This window comes from Cyprinus carpio, chromosome B3 (genome assembly GCF_018340385.1).
Source record: "Cyprinus carpio isolate SPL01 chromosome B3, ASM1834038v1, whole genome shotgun sequence".
Taxonomy (NCBI): domain Eukaryota; kingdom Metazoa; phylum Chordata; class Actinopteri; order Cypriniformes; family Cyprinidae; genus Cyprinus; species Cyprinus carpio.
The window spans coordinates 30,403,346-30,426,161 of NC_056599.1; the positions used below are offsets into that span (position 1 = coordinate 30,403,346).

Genomic DNA, 22,816 nt, shown 5'->3' on the forward strand with positions numbered 1-22,816 from the left:
ATCCCCTGAGTTTGTGTCAAAACGTATCACACACACCCTGCAAATATTTCTCTGACGCACAAACACACCTAGAATTAACGCCCGGTCGCCTTAGTGACTCACAGCACATATAAACACTCAAGGGGAATTTCTATTTCTCATTTTGCATTGTTTTGTATTTGCATTGTATGCTATAAGTATGGACCTCGATTGTGGTTGTATGGACGCCTGTCTTTTTAAGTGACTTTCTAGAGGAATGCGCGCAGTTTTTTTTTTTTCACGGAGGCCAGAGCCCTCCCCACTCATATCATTAAAAGGGAAGCTGATGAAAAATGAAACGGTAGCCCTCGACTCGTGCTTGCGACCACAATTTCGCCTTCCTGTTTACGGCCTGAAACTTCCTAACTCTGTTGCTCGGACATACCCACACACTCATAGACACACAAACTCGTCTTTACTCTCTCTTGTGTGCGCGCTCGCTCTCCCTCCTTCTCGTTCTTTCTCACACACAGAAATGCCAAATGGAGGGCTATAAAATCTGTAACACTCATTGAAAGTAGGCTGTAAAACACCCTGAAAGCTTAACATTTATTATTTTGGAGGGAATTGTTTATGTTAAATGCAGAGGAGCAGCAAAGAACCAAACAAGTATTTGATAAAGTAAATAAGCATAAGGTATTTGATTTTCGATTAATTTACAACTTGTTTTCTAATAAAGGATAAGGTCCGGCAAGCCGGTCCCGAAAATCAATGTCCAACATATTGTGTTACTTAAACACAGACTACATGCTTTTTTAAAGTTGCCCACCGTTTGTAATGAATACTCAATTTAGATGGTAGTTTTAATAGCTAAAATATAACTTGTGTTAATTCCCTTTGAATAATTAAATAGATTATTTAAAAATATTAATTAATATTAGGAAACTGTTTAACCGTTTTAAAATTAGTGTTAACTACAGCGTTTTGCATTATTCTGCTTTGAGCCTAGACAAGTTACAAGCTCTAACTGTAGTGACGGCAAAGTTTGGTATAGGATTTACAGGACATAACAATTAATATTAGAAAAAAAAGTCTTAGTTTCTCTGTTGCTACGGATAAGAAAATAAAATAAATAAATAAATATCAAGAGGTCATTCGCGCTGCCTTGAGTGTAATATAGGCTAATGTTAGACTCAAACTGTATACTTGAGTTGAACTCGAACTGACCTCCGGCGACAAAAGTGCTCTGACAGAACAATCAAAAATGTTTATTCAGAAAGTATAATTATACTATAGGAGTTTCTGTATTATCATAGCTATTTGTCTATGATAAACATAGTTATATCATAGTCTAACCAAATACTTTGCTGCAGTTGCCCATTTAAAAAAGTATAACAACTATGTGTTCCATACGCGCTTCCTCCCTTGAAAATACAGGGGCGGGGAAGGAACAAAGCTTTGCTTGTAGAACCTTAGGGAGGCATATTGTCATATTGTTGTCTCTGTGTGTGTGTGTGTGTGTGTGTGTGTGTGTGTGTGTGTGTGTGTGTGTGTGTGTGTGTGTGTGTGTGTGTGTGTGTGTGTGTGTGAGTGAAAGAGATCCAGGGAGATGGTTTTCACCTATTTCATAAAAATTATTCGCCAAAATGTACACCTAACAACTATAATTTTTTTTTAACTTAAATACATTATTTTCTCTCTCTCTCTCTCTCTCTCTCTCTCTCACACACTACACACACACACACACACACTCACACACACAGTCACCACACATATATATATATATATATATATATATATACACACACACACGATTAAATAATATAAATTAATATACACGATTAAAATGTGTATATTAATAATATAATTTAATATAAACGATTAAAATGGACCAAATAAAAAGTTAGAGAAAGAGAAAAAAATTTTAACGAAGTTTTTAAGAATTGGATAACCAAAGTTCATATGCTAATTCCCTTGTGATTACGCGTTAGCATATGACACAACTGATATCTAAGGACCTCTTCTTGCACTCACAGAAACAAAATGATTGACACTTCTACTTGAGACATACCCCTCCTTTCCTTCCCACATCTTCCTAGATCAAATCACCGGCCAATGCAGCCTTAAATTGAACTTACTTTGACTCTGCACGGTCCACTGTCCATATTTCCGCCTCCAAGTGAATAGAACGGGAGAGACATTGCACCGACTAGACACTGGCACTGTAGTGGCCTACTGGTACGCTCTTCCTCTCACAACTGACCCTTTAGAATCCCCTCGAAGCAGTTAAACCGTCACTTGCATTCTAGAATGTGAAATATATAGTACATTGTCAACTCCCCAAAACCATAAAACTAAGTTTATGGACCCCACGTGACTTTTGAGAGCCAGTAAGGGGTATCTGTCTGTGGCCTGGGCGATTTTTACGATCTAACTTCAAGATAAAACGCTCATCCGTTTGACATGTAAATGTCATAGCTACTTTTTGTATAGTTTGGGCAAAGGGAAAAGCAAAATTACAAAAGGCAAGTGGCCGTTGGTACACTGCGGATACCTCCACTCGGCTCTCAAAACTTAGAGGTAGAGAAGAGTTTGGCACGCATGGTAAGTTTAAAGTTTCAGTGCTTGATTACTAGGACTCGGAAATGCATGGGGTATACATAGTAGAGCGTTTGTAAATTATATAAACATTCTGGAAAATGTGTGCTGTTTAGAATCAGCGGGACTATAGGCTGTAGAAAGGTCTTAACTTGTATACGCGCCAGGTTTTGGTAAATATTTCTCCTAATGTCTGTTTTCGCTTAATAGTAAGGGCATTTTAGCTTTTTGCTATTAGTGTCCAAGCTGAGTGTAAACTGTCAGTATACAGTTCAAGGATCTGCACTGTGGCGTAGCAAAACGTTTCACAGTAATTTGAAGGACCGTGCAATATTTTGATTTTGAGAGAATATTATGAGTGTGTAATCGATAACTGTCAACCATTGACGATAATTGGTTGTCTCGATTGTGTGTAAATTGAAGAACTGTCGAGAAAAGTATTAAATTTGAATATGAGGAACTTTATTTTTTTTTTTACTCCAAGTTAAACTACAAACAAATACAAAAAGCTTCTTGGCAAAATGCTAACAGGCAGTTCGACATGACATTGCTTTTTTAGTTTATTTTTTATTTTTTCGTTTTCCACACGTTTGCCGTTCATTCTGCCTACTACAAATAGCCAACTGATCACAATAAAAATGTTCAATATGTACATCCTTTTTGGAACATAAACATGATCCAGTAATATACAATTACATATTTGGAATACAACTATACACACGTATGAACGGGTACAAGAATCTAGTGAGGACTATTTACACATTTCCTTTTTTTTTTTTCAAAAATAATAGAAGAGTTTGAACACATGACAAATTGAATGTGATTTTTTAGACAATGATTAAACAGAGGACCATGAAATATACAGAGGCTTCTGCTAAATTTACTGCAGTCACCACTAAACTAGAGCTTCACTTCATACAAGGGCAGATGCGTTTCTAAGCTGTAAACTCAAAAAGGTATACACGTGTATAGGTAAATAAGTTATAACATTTAAGAGCTCACATGCTAACTCTCAAGAAAGCATTAACATAGCACTTGACACATAAACAATATTCATAACAAGAACATCAGGCGGTATATTGATTGCTTCTTTCCCCTTCAGTTTTATTTACTTGCCAAAATTATAGTCACCATAGTATTAAAAGAACAACATATGAACACTAATTTTCGTTTCATTATAGCAGTACCACAGTAGAATTTTAAAATGCCTAAAACATCCATAACATGCCGAAAGGTGCCGCGATGTACAGTACTCTGTAAGTAATGTTTTGAGACCTATTTTTCATCTCGTTTTCCTCGTGATTTTCTTTTGCACACCACGTAGTAGGACTTGGGGTACAACTATGGCTGGAAAGCGCTACCTGCGGTAGCCAGACTCATGCTCTTCAGTTTATTGTCCTTTTTCCATTTCATCCGCCGGTTTTGGAACCATATCTTAATTTGACGCTCTGAGAGGCATAGAGCGTGGGCTATCTCTATCCTCCTCCTTCGGGTGAGGTATCTATTGAAATGGAACTCTTTTTCCAGCTCTAGCGTCTGATAGCGGGTATATGCAGTTCGGGCCCTTTTGCCGTCTGGTCCAGTCATATCTGAATAATGTGGACAAACGCAAAGGGGGATAAAGATTAGCGAGAATTGACCTGCACATCATTTCAACAACAGTTTCCAACAACTTTTTTGCTATAGGTACACATGAGTGACACGGTTTACAACTGAATGCATGCAGGGAAATCACCAAATGGTACATTGCACAGCGCCTCACTGTAGGCTAATGGCGTTTGTTTTTGTTTCGTTTTACTTCTTAAAACCTCACTATTTTGTAGATGTAATACAGCACCAAACATTCGAAGTTATTATTATATGTATTCCGTTTTTTTCCGCCGCTTGTTTATCCATCCAACCCACTATTCTCGCCTTTTATCCCGTGTTCTTTCTCTCCGTTTTATTACCGGTTCTCCAACACTGAACTAATCACATTCCCACACACCATAAAGCTGAACTTTTCACAACTTGTAAACCTTCTTGCCCTCTCTTCCACCCCGCTCCTATTCTCTCTTCTACAGTTTGCGAGGCTCCACACTTGATAGATTTATGGCACTTTCACCGAAATCTAAAATAAAGGCTGCTACTGGCGCCACACTTGAATTAAAATCAGAACTGGACACAATACGCATTCGCTAGCAAACAAAGAGACGTAAACATAATACTTGTGTACCATGGCTAATATGTAGTTTCCTCATCCAGGGGAATATTTGGGGAGCTTGGCCATCGGACGTCGCCGAGGTAGTGGAGGTTGCCGTGGTCTCCTGCTTCTGTTGTGTCCGGGGTGCAGAGTTGTTCGCTCTGTGCGACGCCTCCTCGGTCTCAGAAGAAGCGCTGGCCTCGTCGATTTCTGTGAAATGTGTGTTGTTGGTTAGATTATTACCCGCAGTGGTGGTGCTTTGGTCGGAAGGGGGCGAAGAGCCTTTGGGTCCAAGGCTTTCGCTGTTGGAACAAGGCAGCTGCTCCGGAGACGCGAGCGAGCAGCTTGACGGCTGCCGGAATCGCGTCTCCGGGGCTGGAGACTGGAAGACCCGGGAGTTGTCCCCAACCGCCCCAAAGTGGCCAGTGCTGGTTGAACGATTGACGCTTAGGTCCATTCCATTGTAGTTGTAGCTGTAAGAGCCTGAATGCATGGTGCCGGAGTCCCTGTACGAGGCGTTCATAGCGCTGCTGCTAGTTCCATAATTTAGTAACTGATAGTCAGGGCCATTTGGGTAGCGCCCTGAGAACGAGTTTACAAAGTAAGAGCTCATTTAGGTTGTTTTAGAGGGCTTGATTTGTAGATCTTGGTCGTTATAACGCTGTGCTTCACGATTTATGATGTATTAATGAATTATAGCAATGCACTGTACTTCGTTTTTGCTATGTATGCGGCCAAAATATGGGGGTGGGGGTGCGTTTGAGAATCACGTGCTTTTGTTGACCAGTCGTAAATTCTCACTGATGACTTCAAGAGGTAATTCATGCTCTATGGTTACAAATGATGACGAGACGGGGAGTCGTTAGACTCGAGTCAACGTGTTCCTCCCTTTGCAGGGATTTGCTGCATGTAAGCGGACAGCGTCACCTACTGGGAATAAAATTTATTGCACGCTTGAAAGATATTTTCAGAGCTTAACGCTAGTTATATCTCTTTTAAATGGGAATAAAACTGATCTTCTTTGTAGTTTGTTTGTGACATTAATAAGGTTTAGTGTATTTATCGACCCTTAACGCATACAGACATTGCCCGGAAACTATAGGCTAATGCGTAGGCTACTTGATATGCAGATATCAATATACAGTTAACTTGCCTCATCAATCCGGATAAAACAAAAAATAAATAAAACTATTACATTTTAACATGTTAAGAATATATTATGATACAGTTCTTCAAATTATAACGGTTGTGATATTGAGAAACCCTCATTTAAAATTGTACATTATGTCAGTTTAGAATAATGATGATAAAAAAATAAGCACTGATGATAGCATTGACTATATGATATAGTATATATAACCGATTCATTCCAATTTAAAGAGGGGAAATTCAAACAAATTATGTTTCGCTAATTTCCAGCATATTCCTTCGTTAGTCTTGCCGCAGATGTATTTTTTAAACTCAAGAAGCGATGTGACTTTTTACTAGACGCGTTTCAAAGATGAGCTCCTCACACAGCAAATTCTATGGAAGGATGAATATAAGGAATGCGAGATCGTGATTTATGTTCCAAGATGATATATGGTTTGTTGACAAAACGACAGTTGATGGTTCATGTATGTGCATGATGTAAATCTGTACTAAACCTCCATTCACTTTTGATTACGTTAAAGACGGAAAGCAGCGTTGAAATTTCTCAGATCAGCATTTACTCTGACATTTTAGCAATATTTTTGATGCTCGGAAAAGTGCAGAATTTAACAAGTAACAGAATATTCTAGGCTGCGATGAAGCATGAAGTCCATCCATTGTGCTCTGTGAACATACATTCATGCACAGATGCATGTAGGCTATAATCTGCTTTTCAAATATACATATAATTTAATGTGACGTTGCGTGTAGAAAACTTATTCATTATTACTTTTATTTTTTTTTTCTATTATGTAAATTATGTCTGAGATTGTGGTTAAATGTTTTAAAGGGGCAATTAGGAACCTCCACCTGAAAAAAATTGGTTTATTGCCGCTTAGCCCTCCAGGCTGTATAGTCTCTCGGGGTGAGTGACCAGCGCCGACAGGTCAGCTTTCTCTTTTGGTTATCTTTTAAAACCTGCTGAACCTTCTCACCTCTCACTTTGTAGGAAGTATTTTGGAACGAAGTGGGCAAAGTTCGGCCTCTTAGTAGTACAAAAAACGAAACCAAATCCCTAAAGCAAACTTTTTTGGGCTTTGTACCTGTCTAATGAAATCAGGAAAACACGTGACCAGTATTTGTACTAAAATATCATAAGCACACTAAAAAAAAGTATCATATATTTACATATTAACCCGCAGGTACTGAAATTTCATACTAGTTACGCAGAAGAGTGCATGGTTATCGCGTTGCCCTACAGGCTAAAGATGCGGTAAAGGCTATATTTCTCATTACATCACATATGGGTCAACCGTAGGTGCTGTATTTTTATTTTAGTTACGCAGGGAATTCGTACGTTTAACTCGTACAAATTATCGATTTTTTGCCAAATCGTACGTATTTTACGAACATTCGTATGAATTTGTACGAATTACCTACACCCAAACCCGCCCCCTAAACCTACCCGTCACTGGGGTCTTGGCAAATCGTATGAAATCGTACGAGTGAGTTCGTACAAATTCGTACGAATTAGCCACCTCGTAAAATACGTACGAATTGGTCGTGAGATAGCGTTAGTTAAGGCTATATTTGTGGTTAAGTCTATTTTTCTCATTACATCACATATGTACAGGGAACGCATACAGGTTTTGTACCGCAAAAAGGATTCGTCATTTCACATGATCGGCCGTCATCATATAGGTACATCAATTGTTTTATTGAATAACAAACAAAAATTAAAGTAGCCTACGTGCTATACATATGGGCTATATATATATATATATATATATATATATATATATATATATATATATATATATATATATATATATATATATATATATATATATATATACTGATGTGAAACTAGTATGTTTTTTTTAGAATCTCTAACTGCTTTTCACCAAGTCTAACTAAATTAACTCATATAGTGTCTAGACGTTTACCTAACAAAAATGAAAGATAGAAAAACGTTTTCCGTACAATGGGAATTTATTTTTATTTTTACACAGCTTAAATATAACACGAATATGACACACATTTCAAATAGCTTCGTTCAACATGGACATTTCAGTTATAAGAGCAAATCTAAAGTCAGAGTAAGAGCGCACAAACCGCATGTTTTAAACTTCATGTACAAAAAAAGGAAAATAAATCACAAAAGAAATTACAATTGTGAGTTAACAGGAATGCTACAGTTGCTAACATGATGGAAAGTCTTCATTTGTGTTATTACAGAGTGGTGTCTGGTGCCCTCTATGCAATAGTTTTCTTTTGGGGGGGATTTTATCGTTTAAAATTTCATTCTGTCCTCTTCTCCTCCTCCTCTTCGCCACTGGTTTGTGAACAGTTGATCAATTTGTTCTCTTTTTTCCATTTCATTCGCCGGTTTTGGAACCAAATCTTTATCTGACGTTCTGTCAGGCACAGTGCGTGCGCAATCTCGATGCGGCGTCTTCGGGTCAGATACCTGTTAAAGTGGAACTCTTTCTCCAATTCTAACGTCTGGTAGCGAGTGTACGTCTGACGACCTCTTCGGCCAGCGTTACCGAAAGTCCCTGTCCATGAGATAAAAGAGAAAAGTCAAACATTAACATCGAGAGCGTGTTTATTACAATGATAAATGCGTCCGGAGAAAACAACTCGAGGGGTGACATAATGACAAGAAACACTCAAGGCAGTGTGATATTTATGCACCTACAATACAGTCCACAATATCACACATTTATGCTATTATGTATTTTAACCATATTTAAACGTTTATTATGGCGATTTTTTGTTATTTTGTCCTCATTTAAACCCATGTGCAGACATATTGAGATGTCAAAAACAGTTGTATTGCGATGAGGGGAAAAATACAGAGGAAATGTGATTCTCCTTATTGTCGTGACAGATATAAACAAAAGATACCGGTCTATTTATATGCTTCATATCAAACTTTATATCTGAACATAGACGCAGTGCGTCCAGTAATAGTTTGAGCACTTGTCAAACTTGTGTTTGTGACTACGTGTACAAAGATGTCCATACTGCTGGTCTTTTTTTATTTTTATACATGAAACCACTGTTAACGGACAGGGCTAGGCAGCGACTAAAATCAAGTTATGGAAAATGCACAGGGCATTTAGCTTCTATTGCACTTCAGAGTTTCTCTCTGTTTCACGAACTATTGCATAGTCTAATCATATATTTCGTGCTTTTTATATTGCCATGTACTCGCCATTGTTCGTATCCCAAGAAGGAACAAACAGTAACAGATGTGCCAAAACAACAATGGTCATTTTGCAATACTACGGTAATGCAACATCCCTTCTGTTTATAATTGGACAAGCTTCTCCAGTGATTTAAATGATATGAGCCTTGCGGTGAACATATTTCTAAATGTCCTCCCTCAAAAGCAAGTTCAGTGCATATGGGAGATTTCACAGAACTTTACAGGAGTGGCTTTGCTTTCAATATGACACTATGGTGGAGACGAGCGTATTTGCACTGTATGGGCTTCCGGCATTGCAGAGTGAAGCTGTAAGTCCCGTTTAGCACGCTCTAGCTCCGTCTTTATTAGCGATGAGAAAAAATGAAGGGTGAAAAAGACAACATGAACTCACCGTTACACGAGTTCATCCGTTGCATCCAAGGATAAACCGGCGCTGACGGCTTCTGTTCGTCGGCCTCAAGGTAGATGCTTTTCCCCGTCGACCCCGTGCAATCTTGCTTGCGATGATCCTGACTGAGAACGAAGGAGTGTTCTTCTATGCTGGCGAGGGCGCAGGCAGGGTCCTTTTCCCTGTAGAAGCTTGCTGTCGCATAATCGCAGGGACCAGCGGCGGTTGCCCTGCCGTAGGCACCGTTCGCTTGCTGGTAAAAGGAGGATGGGTACGCCTTCTCTTGGACACTGGAACCTCCATAAGCAGCACCGGGATAGTGTCGTAAAGGGTCTGTGTATCCGGAGGAATATAACGGTATCTGTCCCAAGAACGACTCCTGTCCTCCGGGCAGAGTCACTGGTAAAGTTGAGTTTACAAAATAGGAACTCATTGGGAGGGTACGGCTCTTTTGCTTGGTTTATGATTTGTTGTGTTTTATAGTCCAAGTGGTTTAGCTATTAGTAGTTTATCGGAGATTGGGTTTTAGTTGGGGGGTGGGGGTGTGTGGGGGGGGGTGTTCTGGGTGGCTATGTGCCAGTGCGGGACAGAGGGAAACCGTACCATCTGACCAACCACTGACCAATAGCGAGCGGACGTGCCTGCAAAATAGTACCCTTGAGGGGGGCTGTGATTGCACGCGCCGGGGGACCCCGGAGCAGAGAGCTAGATTTTTTTAATCCCTTCTTCCTTTCCGTACCTTCCAATGAGATTGCACAATACGAATCACATAGGAATTTTAAAACGCTAAATTGAATACATCGACACTTTGTGCCCCCACATACAGTCGCCTTTGGTCTTATCATACCATTGGAGAATAGAGTGTCAACACACAAGACCTGGAGTAGCAGATTTTCCAAACACACGTTATTCCGTACAACATTTGATAATATTTCATCCTTCCTTATTTATATTTCAGATAGGTAATTTATTAGGCCTTATCGCACAAGTGGGTCACAATAGATAAAATGACATATTGATGATTGCGGCTTCATCGCTTTTTTCATCACTGTAATTTCACAGTGATTTATAAATAGTAAACGACGTGTTAAAGAAAACCAAAGCCTATATATAAACAATGCTAAGTAAATGAGCCCGAGCAAAACTATTAAACAAAATCCAATAGGTAACAGATAGCTGTGTTGGTGTATATACAAAATCGGTTTTTCAAATATTTAGTGATCAACTAAATTATCAAATATTAATTTTGACACATAATGACTACTATGTGTGCGTGTGTGTGTGTGTGTGTATATATGTGTATATATATATATATACATATATATATATATATATTGTGTGTGTATGTGTATATATATATATATATAATGTTTGTGTGTATGTAAATCTATAGAGAGTTTTGTTCAATTTATTTTTCATGAGTATAAAACAGACTCGGACTTCTTTGACAGCATTTAGCACGAGAATGCCAGCAAATAATGCAACAGTGTTTTAGCTTTTGTATTTGGTGTTGCGCTGCACTGGTCGAGCGTGTGTGTTTTTCATTAACCAAAAGTACAGTTATGGTGGCCGGGTATCCTGTCGCTATACGACCAATAAACCATTTGCGGCACAACAAGTGGATATTTTTAAAGGTGGCGCAGTGGGGGTTGCGTGCGTTTTACTTTCATTTCGGTTTCCTTTGACTAGGATGCTGCGTTTCCTTTCGCATTGCATAGTTTTGTGCTAACGGAAAGCATCTATTGTGTTTCCATTTGTAAAAATGAGCAAGGGGGCGAAGGGCCCGGTCAACGTTTGTTAATTATTAATGAGCAATAACTACCATTACACGTTCTATAAATTCTTAACCAAGACATCTTAGTTTGTGATAGCACAGTTTTAAAATGTAACTCAAAATACAAGTGTGAAACGTCTTTCTCCTAAAGCTCATGTTTTATTATTAACTTCTTTATTCTTTCTCTATCTTTACAGGTATTTTCTTCCTCGTCGAAGAACCACAGAATCCAGCGAGACGATTGGATTGCAATGGACTAATAGATAGTCAACTTTTCAGAATACATCTTCAGGTTACTTATTTGGTGATAAAGAGTAAAAGTGAACAATTTTACACACCGTTTGGATATGTAGTTGGCCTACGTGTTTTGATATTAAGTTTTTTTTTTTGTTTTTTTGTTTTTTTTTTGTGAAAGTATTCTATAACGTTCTGTAAATTTCCCCGAGTGTTGAGCATATGTATGTCAAATTTGCATTAATGAACATTATTAATAGGTACACTTTTCTAGTCTGTTTATATAATGCATATGAAAAACATTTATCGAGGGGTTTTATTTTCATTGACTGTTTTTTTTAAATAGTTATTTTTAAAAAAATTATATATGAAATTAAAACTGTAAAAAGCAGTTTCATATTAATAAAATATATAAAGAGCTCACAAGTTCACTGTTTTGAATGCTGGTGTCAGACATTTGTTATAATTGTTAAATTTGTTATAATCATGGAGGCTTTACACCAAATGCCGTGTCTCCTTCGTGTACACTATATTTTAACATAAATTAAGGTTCTTTTAGGCTTCCTTTAAATTTACGGTAAGACAGTGGTTGCCGCTTTTATATCATATATGCTGACTTTACACGATTTAATTTCATTTGAGTATACATTATTTTCGCGCCTCGTATTTATGGTACGATAATTATGCTCACGATTTCCCTGTGTATCTTCTCCCCTAAATAGCTACCGGAAGGTCAGTGAGTAATATATTTTATTTATATGTGCTGTTTGTATATTTTATGATAATATATACAGCAATCTGGTAAATCAAGTTTCATTTACAAATGCGCATGCATTTTACTATCAAAAAATCAGGGGAGGGGGATCCGCAAACTCTTGTCTAAAAGTGTACCCCAAGGTTTATTTATAAAAGCTCGTCTCCCACACGCTAAAGTCAGAGTAAAGTACAATAAGTAGCTTACATGATGTTAAAACCTACAAGCACGTCTAAATGATAAAATCCGAGAACTGCATGTTAGACAAAATACAAAATAAATGGAGGTGTCCGTTTTTATTAAATTGGTAAATCATTGAAAAGTCCGTTTTTTTATGTATTTCTATATCCATATCAGATTTCACTAACATCGTTAACCTAATGGATAAAAGCCTTATTGATTTTCAGAAGCTCTGTCAGACACTCATAACATGGGATTTCTGAGTATGTGGATGGTTATAAAGACTACGGCTCTCTATTTTTAAAAAAAAAAAAAAAAAAAAAAGATCATCATATTTGTTAAGTCGATCAAAGAATAAAACTTTTTAATTTCACTATAAGCTACTTTAAACAGGTCGTTTATATTTATGTTAACAATGATTTAAAGTCCGCCCTGCAATTATCCATGTTTTGAAATAGCATAAATCATTGAAGTCAATGCGGGAGCTATGCAAATAAAAGGAGAGCGCTTGTAATTTTTACATTATGGAAACTTGTGTCTTGTGACTCGAATTGCTTACAAATTATAGTACTTAAGGTGCAAAACGGCAGAAAGGTCAAATATACACAAAAACCAAGAGACAAACCATATCACACGTTCGCTCTTTATGACATTAAACAGGAGTCGTACAATCTCCAAGCAGTCCCTCCTCCCTCTCACTTTTCCCTCTCTCTCTCTCTCTCTCTCTCTCTCTCTCTCTCTCTCTCTCTCTCTCTCCGGTTACTATGCCCACTACCAATCCAAATAAACACTTATTGCTTGGAGTATGTACTTGCTTAAGAGAGAACGCCAAAGAAATAAAAAGGTTAGCATGACTTTAAAAACTGGTCATGGACGTAGGTTTTGGCTAGGGCGCACACAGGTCGGTTCGCACCCAGGCCTCGACGCACTTCATTCCCTTTATAGTGAAATAACCCAGGAGTAACCTAGTAAAATCCTGATATTCTGGATGCATTACAAGAAGCAAGAGAGCAGAGTAGAAGGAATAAGCCCTTCAGGCCTCAGGTTTGTGTGTGTGTGTGTGTATGCCACAAATCTTCCCCAAACGCAGACACTTCAAAGAGCAGCAAGAACAGCTAGGAGAATTTACAGCCCCTACATTCTTTTACATTTCACTGCCACCGGGCCGAGAACCCCTCCCTGCCTTTCCTGTTATCTGCGGCTGCAACGTGTGTGCTTTACTGCATACAACATTTAAGAGGTTTTATTAATATTTAAAAGCTAAAGCACACATCTGTTGGTGAGTGGTGAATGCTGGTGTGACTTGATAAAAGAGGAAGAAAAGATACTGCGCGCACACAGTCGCACAAACACTCACACAGCAATAAAACGTGCTTTAGAAGAACACTGAAACATTCTCACACTGCCATAAAACGTCACGCCACACACACACACACACACACACACTACAGCAAACAAATGCGCCCTGTAATAAATACTCTCTCACACACACACACACATGCCCAGTGCAATAAACACCCTCTAGTCCAAGTAGTGTTGGCGAAATGCAAGAATGGACACTAGATGGCGCCAGATAGCGGGGAAATGGTTCATGTGCTTTGGATTTGTGTCAGCATCTCTTAACAACAAGAAGCTGACCAGATTCATGCACCTAGGAAAATTAGAAAATATCGACCAGGTTAATGCACATATAAAATGCTGAATTTTAAATTATTCACAGTCTATTGTATATATATTATGTAAGAATGCCAGTCTCGTGTAGATACAGAGATGATAGTTCTCAAAAGTGATATATTCCAAACATTTAATTAATTACACACAAGTTACCTAAAGAAAATCAGTGAGGCAGAGAGAGAGAGAGAGAGAGAGAGAGAGAGAGAGAGACATTACTAATTTCCCACATTATCCTTGTTCCATACAGTATACACCATACAGTGTTATAGAAAATAAGCATGTGAACAAGTGGACAATAATTTTTTTAGGAACGTTACACATTTACTGGACGGCATGGAATAGATAGAATAGAGAAAGAAAAATAGCCTATGCCAAGCAGAGCCGCTAGGAATCATTTCCTTCCTCTCACAGCTGCCGATAGAATAACCTGGAAGATTTGTTCATCTGATCTGGAAGTGAAAGACGTCTATGCAAAAACACAAGGAGCCCTTTGGGTATTTGGGGTATTTTGAATATAACCCTAACAATTCGAGTGTGGCCTTCAAGTATTATTTTATTTTTTGTTTATTTATTTTTATTTCATTTTTTGTTATTATTATTTGTTTGTGAATTAGGGCGGTAAGCATTACATTTTATCGCATTTATAAAATTAAATGTGGCAAGGAATAATATCTCGCGAATTTCACTCAATAATTCACCCAGGGATATAAGGCTAAAATCCGACTGGCAAAACAGCAGCTTCTTCAAACCTCGCCCTCTCGCCGCAGCCATGACTGCGCTCCATATCATAAATACAGTAATGCAGTGGAAAAAAACGAAATCAGCACATCTGAATCTCTGTAAATGCACACCATGCATTAGGTCTGAACACCCCAACGCTGACCAGAAGAAAAGGCAAGGAAAGGCACCAAAACGCTGCTCCACCCAAGATGGAAATGAATAATTGGATTTAGATAAGGTGTTTACTAACAAATCGAGCATGTACAGCTTAGAAGTAGAGTAGGCTACGTCCATCCAGTGCGCATGATTAGGCTTGGTCGAGCTCTTACCTCAGAGAAACGATGCGGTTGCGAGACAATGACAGACTTACCTTTGTTGATAATTCGTCACCCAGCACCAGGACAGAGAGGCGCAAACCTCTCGCCGTAGCTCGCGCTCGGTAAGTCCTGTTGCTCTTCTTGGTCCCGCCATTAGAGCGAAGCAGTGAAAATGACAGCGGCACCACAGCTTCCATCCGTTTCACCCGCTTTAGTCAACGGGAGTCAGACCCCCGTATGAAAAATTAGATGAGACCCTACTGCGTGTCCAGATCTCAATAAGACTCCATCGCAGTTTTTTTATGGGTCACAAGCGGCCACATTAGCATAGCAGAGCGGAGAGGAGGCTGTTCTCTCCATGTTCATTCTGAGAACCTCAGTCTGAACAATGCTCTCCGACTGTATGCATTTCAGTGTTGGTCAAAATATACTATACAAATAGAGCAAGAACCTTTAAGGAGCACAGTGAAGCTACATTAAGTGCTGCGGCCAAAAGAATGCTGCAATATAACCACTTGGGAAATCATAAAAAGTTCATGTTCACGGTTACTCGTCCACATGACCATCCTCGGCCAATCCCAGGACCCAAGCACTCATAAAGTTCTATCACAAAGTTGTAAATTTTCATAAAACAACAAGGAATTTATTGCATTTCTTCATGGCTGTTTCAACAGCAGTAGCTATGCCGTCGCCATCTTTTTCCCTATACAATCGCAAGGAACATCTCTTATTTTCGTACTTGTTTCCACGCACTGATATAGGCTTAGACTAACTAAAAAGCGCATTAGACAAACGGGTATGATAAAGGCTGGAGCATGTGATATTTGTGTTTTTGAAGCCGAAATATAACATCAGTGCGGTTTGATTTTTTCTTTCATAATTTACGGCAATTTAGCACAAACAAGCCTTAATATAAATTTAAGCCATCCAGAACAATGTCGCGAATCCAGGAAGATTAGATACTACATGTTATTGGTTCACGGTGCTATAAACTGGTTAGTCACTTTTTATTTGGCTATAACGTCTATACCTCAAGAGACCATGTTTTCCCTTTATTTTAAAAATGCTGGAGCTGAGGCTACTGTAGCTACTGTAAAAGCAGATCCATAATATCGTAAAGCAATATGAACAAAACAAAAAATATAAGAATTAGCCAATAAAAATATAAGAATTAGCCAATAAAATTAATTAAAATTAATATTCTTGATTTTGATTAATATTGGAAAAATACAAATCTCTATTCCAACAGAAAGGGATATTAGTGATTTTTTTAATAACATAAACAATTTTTTTAAATTACATTATATATATATATATATAAACCAGAACGAAAGATGTAGGACGAAAATACTGGTTACGTTATGACAATATAGTGCAATGCTCAACTCTGACAGTTCAAGCGAGAAATACACTGCACTGACCTATAGATGCACGAAAAATTCGCAATGCGACAAAGTGCACAATAAACACAATAAAGCGAATAGCATTGGAGACTTTGGAGATTTGCTTTAAACAAAATAAACATTAATTAAAAATACGGGTCACTTATAATATTACAGTTTTGTCTAAATCGGAAAAGGTATTGTCACCAAAAGTTTAACTGCTGCTACAAGATCTGAAATGAGAAAAGACCGACTGTTTTCCCATTCTGCAGATTTTTTTGTACCTTTTATGGCGTTTCCGGCTTTTTTATTGATGCAGTAAACACATTAGTTTACAACCCCATAATATAAACGCCTTCTTTTGGTCTCACACGATACAGAACTTGTCACTTCTCTACAAGCACTCGGCTTGACCTAAGGGGGAAAAACTAAGTCACAATAAACGAAAACTGTTGTATTAATGTTGGCAAAAAACCACTATCACTATGTCACTATACTATTATAAAATAAAACTAGCAGTGCTCTGGCGCTTGGTGCTTCGTACTTAATAATTTCCATTTTACTGATCACTACTAAATCTACCACATTAAATAAATGTACATTTTTAGTTCATTTATATATATTTAAAAATTTCAAATGTTTATTATTGTTGTTGATATTGTAATTGTATTCCTTTGTCCAAAACAATTGTAATTCCCCAATAATATAAAAGTATTAACATAAGCTTTTTTAGTATATTGCTAAAAGTTTAGTAATATACTGTTAATTTAAAAAACTTGTTTCATGGATTTTTTTAAACTGATAGTGAATAGAAATTAGCTAATTTAGAATAACCGTAAAAGTTGACATACATGTGAGGTTGCTTCCTTTTTTATGACTTTTCTATTTATTATTTATTAATAGTGTTGTTGTTGTTGTTGTTATATAAAACACCAAGCAGAGGCGGATTTTCGAATGGCTTGTTAGGGCAACATTTAAAAAAGGTATGGGTCTTTAAAAAATATTAAAATACATGCTCGTGGTTTTATCATATTCAGGGATATTGCTCAACATTATTGTGATTTTAATTCGATTCGAAAAGCAAGCAAAGAACACAGAAAAGAATATTTCCCGAGAGGCAAAAATTCAAACATCTAGTAGCCAGCTGTACAGTTCGTTTATTTTAACACTTGCGCAAAATATAACAGGGACAGAAAATAATATTTCCCGAGAGGCAAAAATTCAAACATCTAGTAGCCAGAATTGCCGTGATGTTTAAGCAGACAGAAATTTACACATAGATACAGAATAGGGATATATCAAAATATGAAATCATTAAAAATAGCCTGCTCTCTTCTGTGTCTGACCCCACAGTGACTAGGCCGATCGTAACAGGTCACAAATATATGAAATATATGATCCAGTATTATTAACACTAATATTAATCATATGTATAATTTAAGATACATATACAGTATGAGTATTAAACATATACAACTATATTAAAATGCGTTTTAAAATTACTTGTATTACTATTTACTATAGTATAGTCTAATCTCATTTGTAAGTCGCTTTGGATAAAAGCGTCTGCTAAATGACTAAATGTAAATGTAAAATGTAACACATTAACACCTTTAACACAAGTTACATAGGTAGACGACAGTGACATTTTACCTACAATATTATAAGTAGCATGTATTTTTTCCAACTCAGGTTGAATCGATAGCATAGTCTAGTAAAGTCTATTTTTATGTTTTCCACCTGCGTGGCTATTCATCATCTTCCTCTTCCTCGTCGCCCCCGATTTGGTCAGCAGCAGGAGAGCAGTGGCCCATTGATTTGTTCTCTTTCTTCCATTTCATCCTTCTATTTTGAAACCAGATTTTTATCTGGCGTTCGGTCAAGCACAGGGCGTGTGCAATCTCAATACGCCGCCGTCGTGAAAGGTAACGGTTGAAGTGAAACTCTTTCTCCAACTCTAATGTTTGAAAGCGGGAATATGTCTGACGGCCTCTTTTCCGGTCTGCACCTGTGGAGATGCGAAAGGGGGATCAGAAAGCAACAAACATGAATATATGCATATCAACAACATTAGTAAAGAATAATATGAAGTGTTCAAATTTTTATCGATAGTTAAAATAAAAAATGAAAAATAAAAATTTAAAATAAAAAAAAAAAACAGTTCAGCCATTGTCCGCATTGGTGTGAATGAAATCGAAAGACTTATAATACAATTAAAAATCATTTAAATATGATATAGCTACTGATCGAAAAAAACGTTCAGTTTTAAGGTATAAAAAATACACTTCAATGAGTGAATGTAAAAAAAAAGAGATTCGACTTAGCCTATTTAGTAGGCTATTGTCAGCAATATTGCACACTGGAGTGGGGGAAAAGAGTCATCAAAACTCATGCTGCTGCTTGTAGGTGTATTATTGCCGTACCTATAAACAAAGCGGCCAGTGATTATACAAACACATTTTCACAAATTGAGATTTGTGACTATAAATATTTAGAAGCGACTTTTTAGCTTTTTGCAGAGGCGAAAAGCCATCACATAACAAACAGTTATTAGTCCTGAAACCTTAAAAATGCGGCCATCAAACTCAAACGTTTTAAATACCTCTAAATTATATTTTGTATTTTTATTGCTTAGATTTAGGTCACAAACTATAATAAAAATAAAGCAAAACAAAACACACATATGTAATTTAACCATGCGTTTGACCACTATTTAAGCATTAGGTTTTAAGGTTAAGACAACAGTAGCTAATCAAAGGTAAAAATATATGGACTGTAATTCAAAAGCAAAATGAAAGTACACAAATACCCCTTCTGAAAGAAAATTCACTGGCTTGCACACTCCCGTGACTCTAAAGGAGCCCTGGCGTTCAGACTTCCTTCTAAACATGACCAAAGTCAACAACATGATCTAGTTCCCTTACACATAAGCGCCGAAGTGTCCGTCTATCCATCTAGATAAAGAAGCCATCTACGTAAAGTATCCATCTTTTGGATGCACATTTAAAGAGAAGAAATCTTTCTAGACTTTCACAACCTTGTCCATGCACGGTCAGTGACTTTCTGCTGTCCCTGCGTTTCCGTTTCCAACATACTGTGGACAAATGGGGACTGCTTTGAGGTTGTGTGCTTCTTGAACTTTTTATTGCACTTTTCAGTCGTTTGTACCTTACTTCCGTCTTGTCGGCAACACCGTGTCACTTCTTGTTGATACTAGTCGCACAAACTGTGCAAAAGCATTTGAATTTGAGTGAAAAGCAGAAGCGATGAGAGAAATGGAGAGAATGAAATACAAGTTTAGTACTGAAATCCATAAAAAATGACACAGCTGTTTCGTCCTTTAAGAGGTATAAATTAAGTGCATAAATGATGTGTCCTCGCAGAACGAATGCTTTTACACGAGTTAAAACAAGGAAGAGCATTGTACTCGGTCACTGTGCAGGGTCCACAGGCTCCTGAATGATAGACGTGGAAACAGAATTTCATCTGGTCAGTGTGTGAATGTGTCTGCCTGTGAATAGTGAAAGAGAAATAAAGCGAGGGACAGAGACCATCTATGTGAAATATCAAAGCACGAAATCAACTGAAAAGGCAGCTGGCCCTTTATTAGTAGCCTAGTAAAGACACAAAACCCAGTGGTTGGAGATACAAGGCCCAGCATATGTGTCTGATATGTAAAAATGTATAGGGGCAAAATGATTACTTCTTCTGATTATATGTGTTTAGCCTATACTTGTGAAGGTTTGTTGAAAGGCCCGACTTCCTTCTATGCATCTATCTACACCACTTTTGCCGTATCATAAGACCAAATATGTGGCCTTTGCAGCAGACATGGCAGGACATCGGTGGACTAATCTAATGTTTCCTAAACAATAAAATAAATACAATGCTAACAATACAGTTCCCCTATTTGAAAAAAAAAGCTTAATCCTGTTTGCAAACGAAATTCGATCGATTGGCTGCGGATATTATTCAAATGGAAATGATTTAAAATGTCGTATCTCTCTGTACAACGAAAGTAAGATAGGCTAACTGCATGCATTATTTTTAAATGACATTGGCATTTCACACAAAACTATGACGTAGAACAAAAATGTATACATACACCAAAGGCGCGCAAGGACTAGCTGCCAGTAAATGTCAACAACTTTGCTAATGAGGTATCTGTTTCAAAACTATGTATGTTGTTGTATTTTTACACTGGGAGCTAACAAGAGAAGAAGCGCCCCAGGTTGACAGTTGACTGATAGGAACGTCGGTGCTCGTGGGGAGTGTCTTGAGAGGCGCAGAAAATCATTAAAAGAGAACTTGTCTACCTCCTTTTCAAATAGGCCTACGTCAGCCGGGACGTGTGGTGGCTATGTGAGAAAAGTGCTATTCCCACGAAAAGCTGACGGTTTGTTAAAAACCACTGTTGAGCGAATATTAGTTGCGAATATTAGAACTAGCTCTTGAGTCCTATGTTTTGTGAAATTTCAAACACATGCGTGCGCAGGCACATACATGCACATTATATAGCCTAGGCTACATATATAAAACACACACATTTCCACGCACAGACACGGTTACATTTCTTACAGTAATTTAAAACAAAGGTCGATGCAGCTGTAACATACCCTAGAAATACAAGGCCCCGCCCTATATATCGAAAACATGAGAATTTTTAACGCCAGTGATTGCCAACATACTTAAAAATGGATTCATGTGTACACGCAGCAATGCAATCATGACACACAATCTCAGCAGAATCTTGGGGTTTTGCTAAAGCTAAACGTAATTCATCAAAACCTTTCATATGCCGTCCCCTCCCTTTTCCACGAACACAAACTACGTGCTAGAGTGTCTAAAATAATGGCGACTAATTAGTCATAAAAAAAGATCTGAGGAAAAGAACACTTTTTGAAATGACTCGGTCGCTCCCCTTAATCTGTCTCCCTCCCCCTCAGACATATACAGACGCACACCCCTGTCCTTAAGAAACATTCAGTTTTCACAGACCTGTGCTCCTCATCCACGGATAGATTCGGAGATTGTTTTCGTTGTTTTGATGGTAGCCCCTCTGCTCCTCTTTACCACTGCTTTGCGCTTTACAGAGATCGCCAGCGTTCACCATAGCTAGACTCGAATGGTCAAACAGAGAGCTGTGCATGTTCAACGAAACAGCTCCCAGCTCATACGCAGTGGGATAAATGCCTTGAGTCTGGCTGGAAAGGCTAGCACCGTTCGTGTACATGCTCGACAGGGAGACAGAAGATGTAGAGGAGACCGGTGCACCGGTAGAAGCCGAGCCGTAGCCGCTGGCCCGCTGCGAGTTGCAAGAAAAGGCGCAAGAAGTTTGCTCGGGAAACACGCCTGAAGAGAAGGCTGAACTCGCCACTTGGTATTTGGAAAACAACGCGTTCGCATAATACAATGAACTCATAATTTGAGAAGTGATTTATATGCCAAGAAGTTTTAGTGTCGGTTTTACGAGGTCCAATGATATATTACAGAATTACAGTCTAGATTTACACAGAAAATCACCCCTTTTTCCTCTGGGGCCACGTGATGGGCAGCACGTGACGAAATATCCTCCAATGGGTGTGCGTCTTCCCAGAGCCCCGTCTAATGTGGAGAAGGGCTTCGCAGCTGACCATCCACATAAATTTGTTAAATTATTCACTTACAGCCAACGGTACCTACTCTCAACACAAACGCAAAGGAGAACACACAAATCGATAGGCTATTGAGAAGGTTTCTGTAATCACCTAAATCCATGCCAAGCAATAAATAATTGTGAGTTGTACAAACTTATAAATGAGTTCAGGTTGTCCAGATTTAGGAACCACACAAATAACAAGAAACCAATTTATTTCTGTATTGATTTTCAACACTATTTTCTCTTGTCACCGCTCCTGCGCATACCCCAATTCCATTACTGCATTTTTGCAATGTCTGTACAGTGTGCCCGTGTCAAGAGCATGATGACTCGGGCCCTTACTAGTTTCTGCTTCATAGCATCCCTAAAGCTTGAACAGTCACCGCCAACTAGCCATTTCCATGGCGACGGACTGGTTCAGTGCACTCCAAACAGTTTCCCTGTAGCCTACATAGTTAGCAAACATGTTCACGCGAGAGCTCTGAATCTTGTCGTGGAACTTACTCTTTCTGAATGTTTGAGAAGCCCCCATACTCTTACGACAGTAATTCACCTGACACGACGTGGTCCCATAACTCAAATACCCACATTTAAAGAAGTCCAACAAGATGAAATTTCGTTTTAAGAGATTTTTGATGTAGATTCACGATTATACATGGTCTGTTTCTGTTT

General features: G+C 38.1%; 4 protein-coding genes across 6 annotated transcripts in view; all 4 read right to left on the reverse strand.

The window, feature by feature from the left end:
- Positions 1-15,414, reverse strand: part of LOC109098098 (homeobox protein Hox-B3a) — a 52,274-nt gene extending 36,860 nt beyond the window's left edge. For 2 of the 3 annotated variants that reach the window (XM_042720732.1, XM_042720721.1), the window contains exon 1: positions 2,097-2,849. The gene's annotated coding sequence lies outside the window, so the exon portion shown is untranslated. Of the gene's footprint in view, positions 1-2,096; positions 2,850-15,177 lie in introns of those variants that run through there. The other variant, XM_042720723.1, reaches the window with a different exon arrangement.
- LOC109098100 (homeobox protein Hox-B5a-like) lies at positions 2,997-5,461 on the reverse strand. Its single transcript, XM_042720733.1, has 2 exons — positions 4,772-5,461; positions 2,997-4,145 (listed from the first exon to the last, which is right to left on the reverse strand). Exons 1-2 carry the CDS (start codon positions 5,349-5,351, stop codon positions 3,898-3,900), a joined length of 828 nt encoding a protein of 275 aa, XP_042576667.1. The 5' UTR covers positions 5,352-5,461; the 3' UTR covers positions 2,997-3,897.
- Positions 7,843-10,729, reverse strand: LOC109078149 (homeobox protein Hox-B6a-like). The gene is made up of 2 exons (XM_042720734.1): positions 9,475-10,729; positions 7,843-8,427 (listed from the first exon to the last, which is right to left on the reverse strand). The coding sequence occupies exons 1-2, from the start codon at positions 9,902-9,904 to the stop codon at positions 8,171-8,173; spliced, it is 687 nt and encodes a 228-aa protein (XP_042576668.1). The 5' UTR covers positions 9,905-10,729; the 3' UTR covers positions 7,843-8,170.
- A 2,348-nt stretch (positions 15,415-17,762) lies between the features above and the next one.
- LOC109089362 (homeobox protein Hox-B7a) lies at positions 17,763-22,045 on the reverse strand. The gene is made up of 2 exons (XM_019103479.2): positions 21,505-22,045; positions 17,763-18,514 (listed from the first exon to the last, which is right to left on the reverse strand). The coding sequence occupies exons 1-2, from the start codon at positions 21,926-21,928 to the stop codon at positions 18,255-18,257; spliced, it is 684 nt and encodes a 227-aa protein (XP_018959024.2). The 5' UTR covers positions 21,929-22,045; the 3' UTR covers positions 17,763-18,254.
- Between the last annotated feature and the right edge of the window lie 771 nt (positions 22,046-22,816).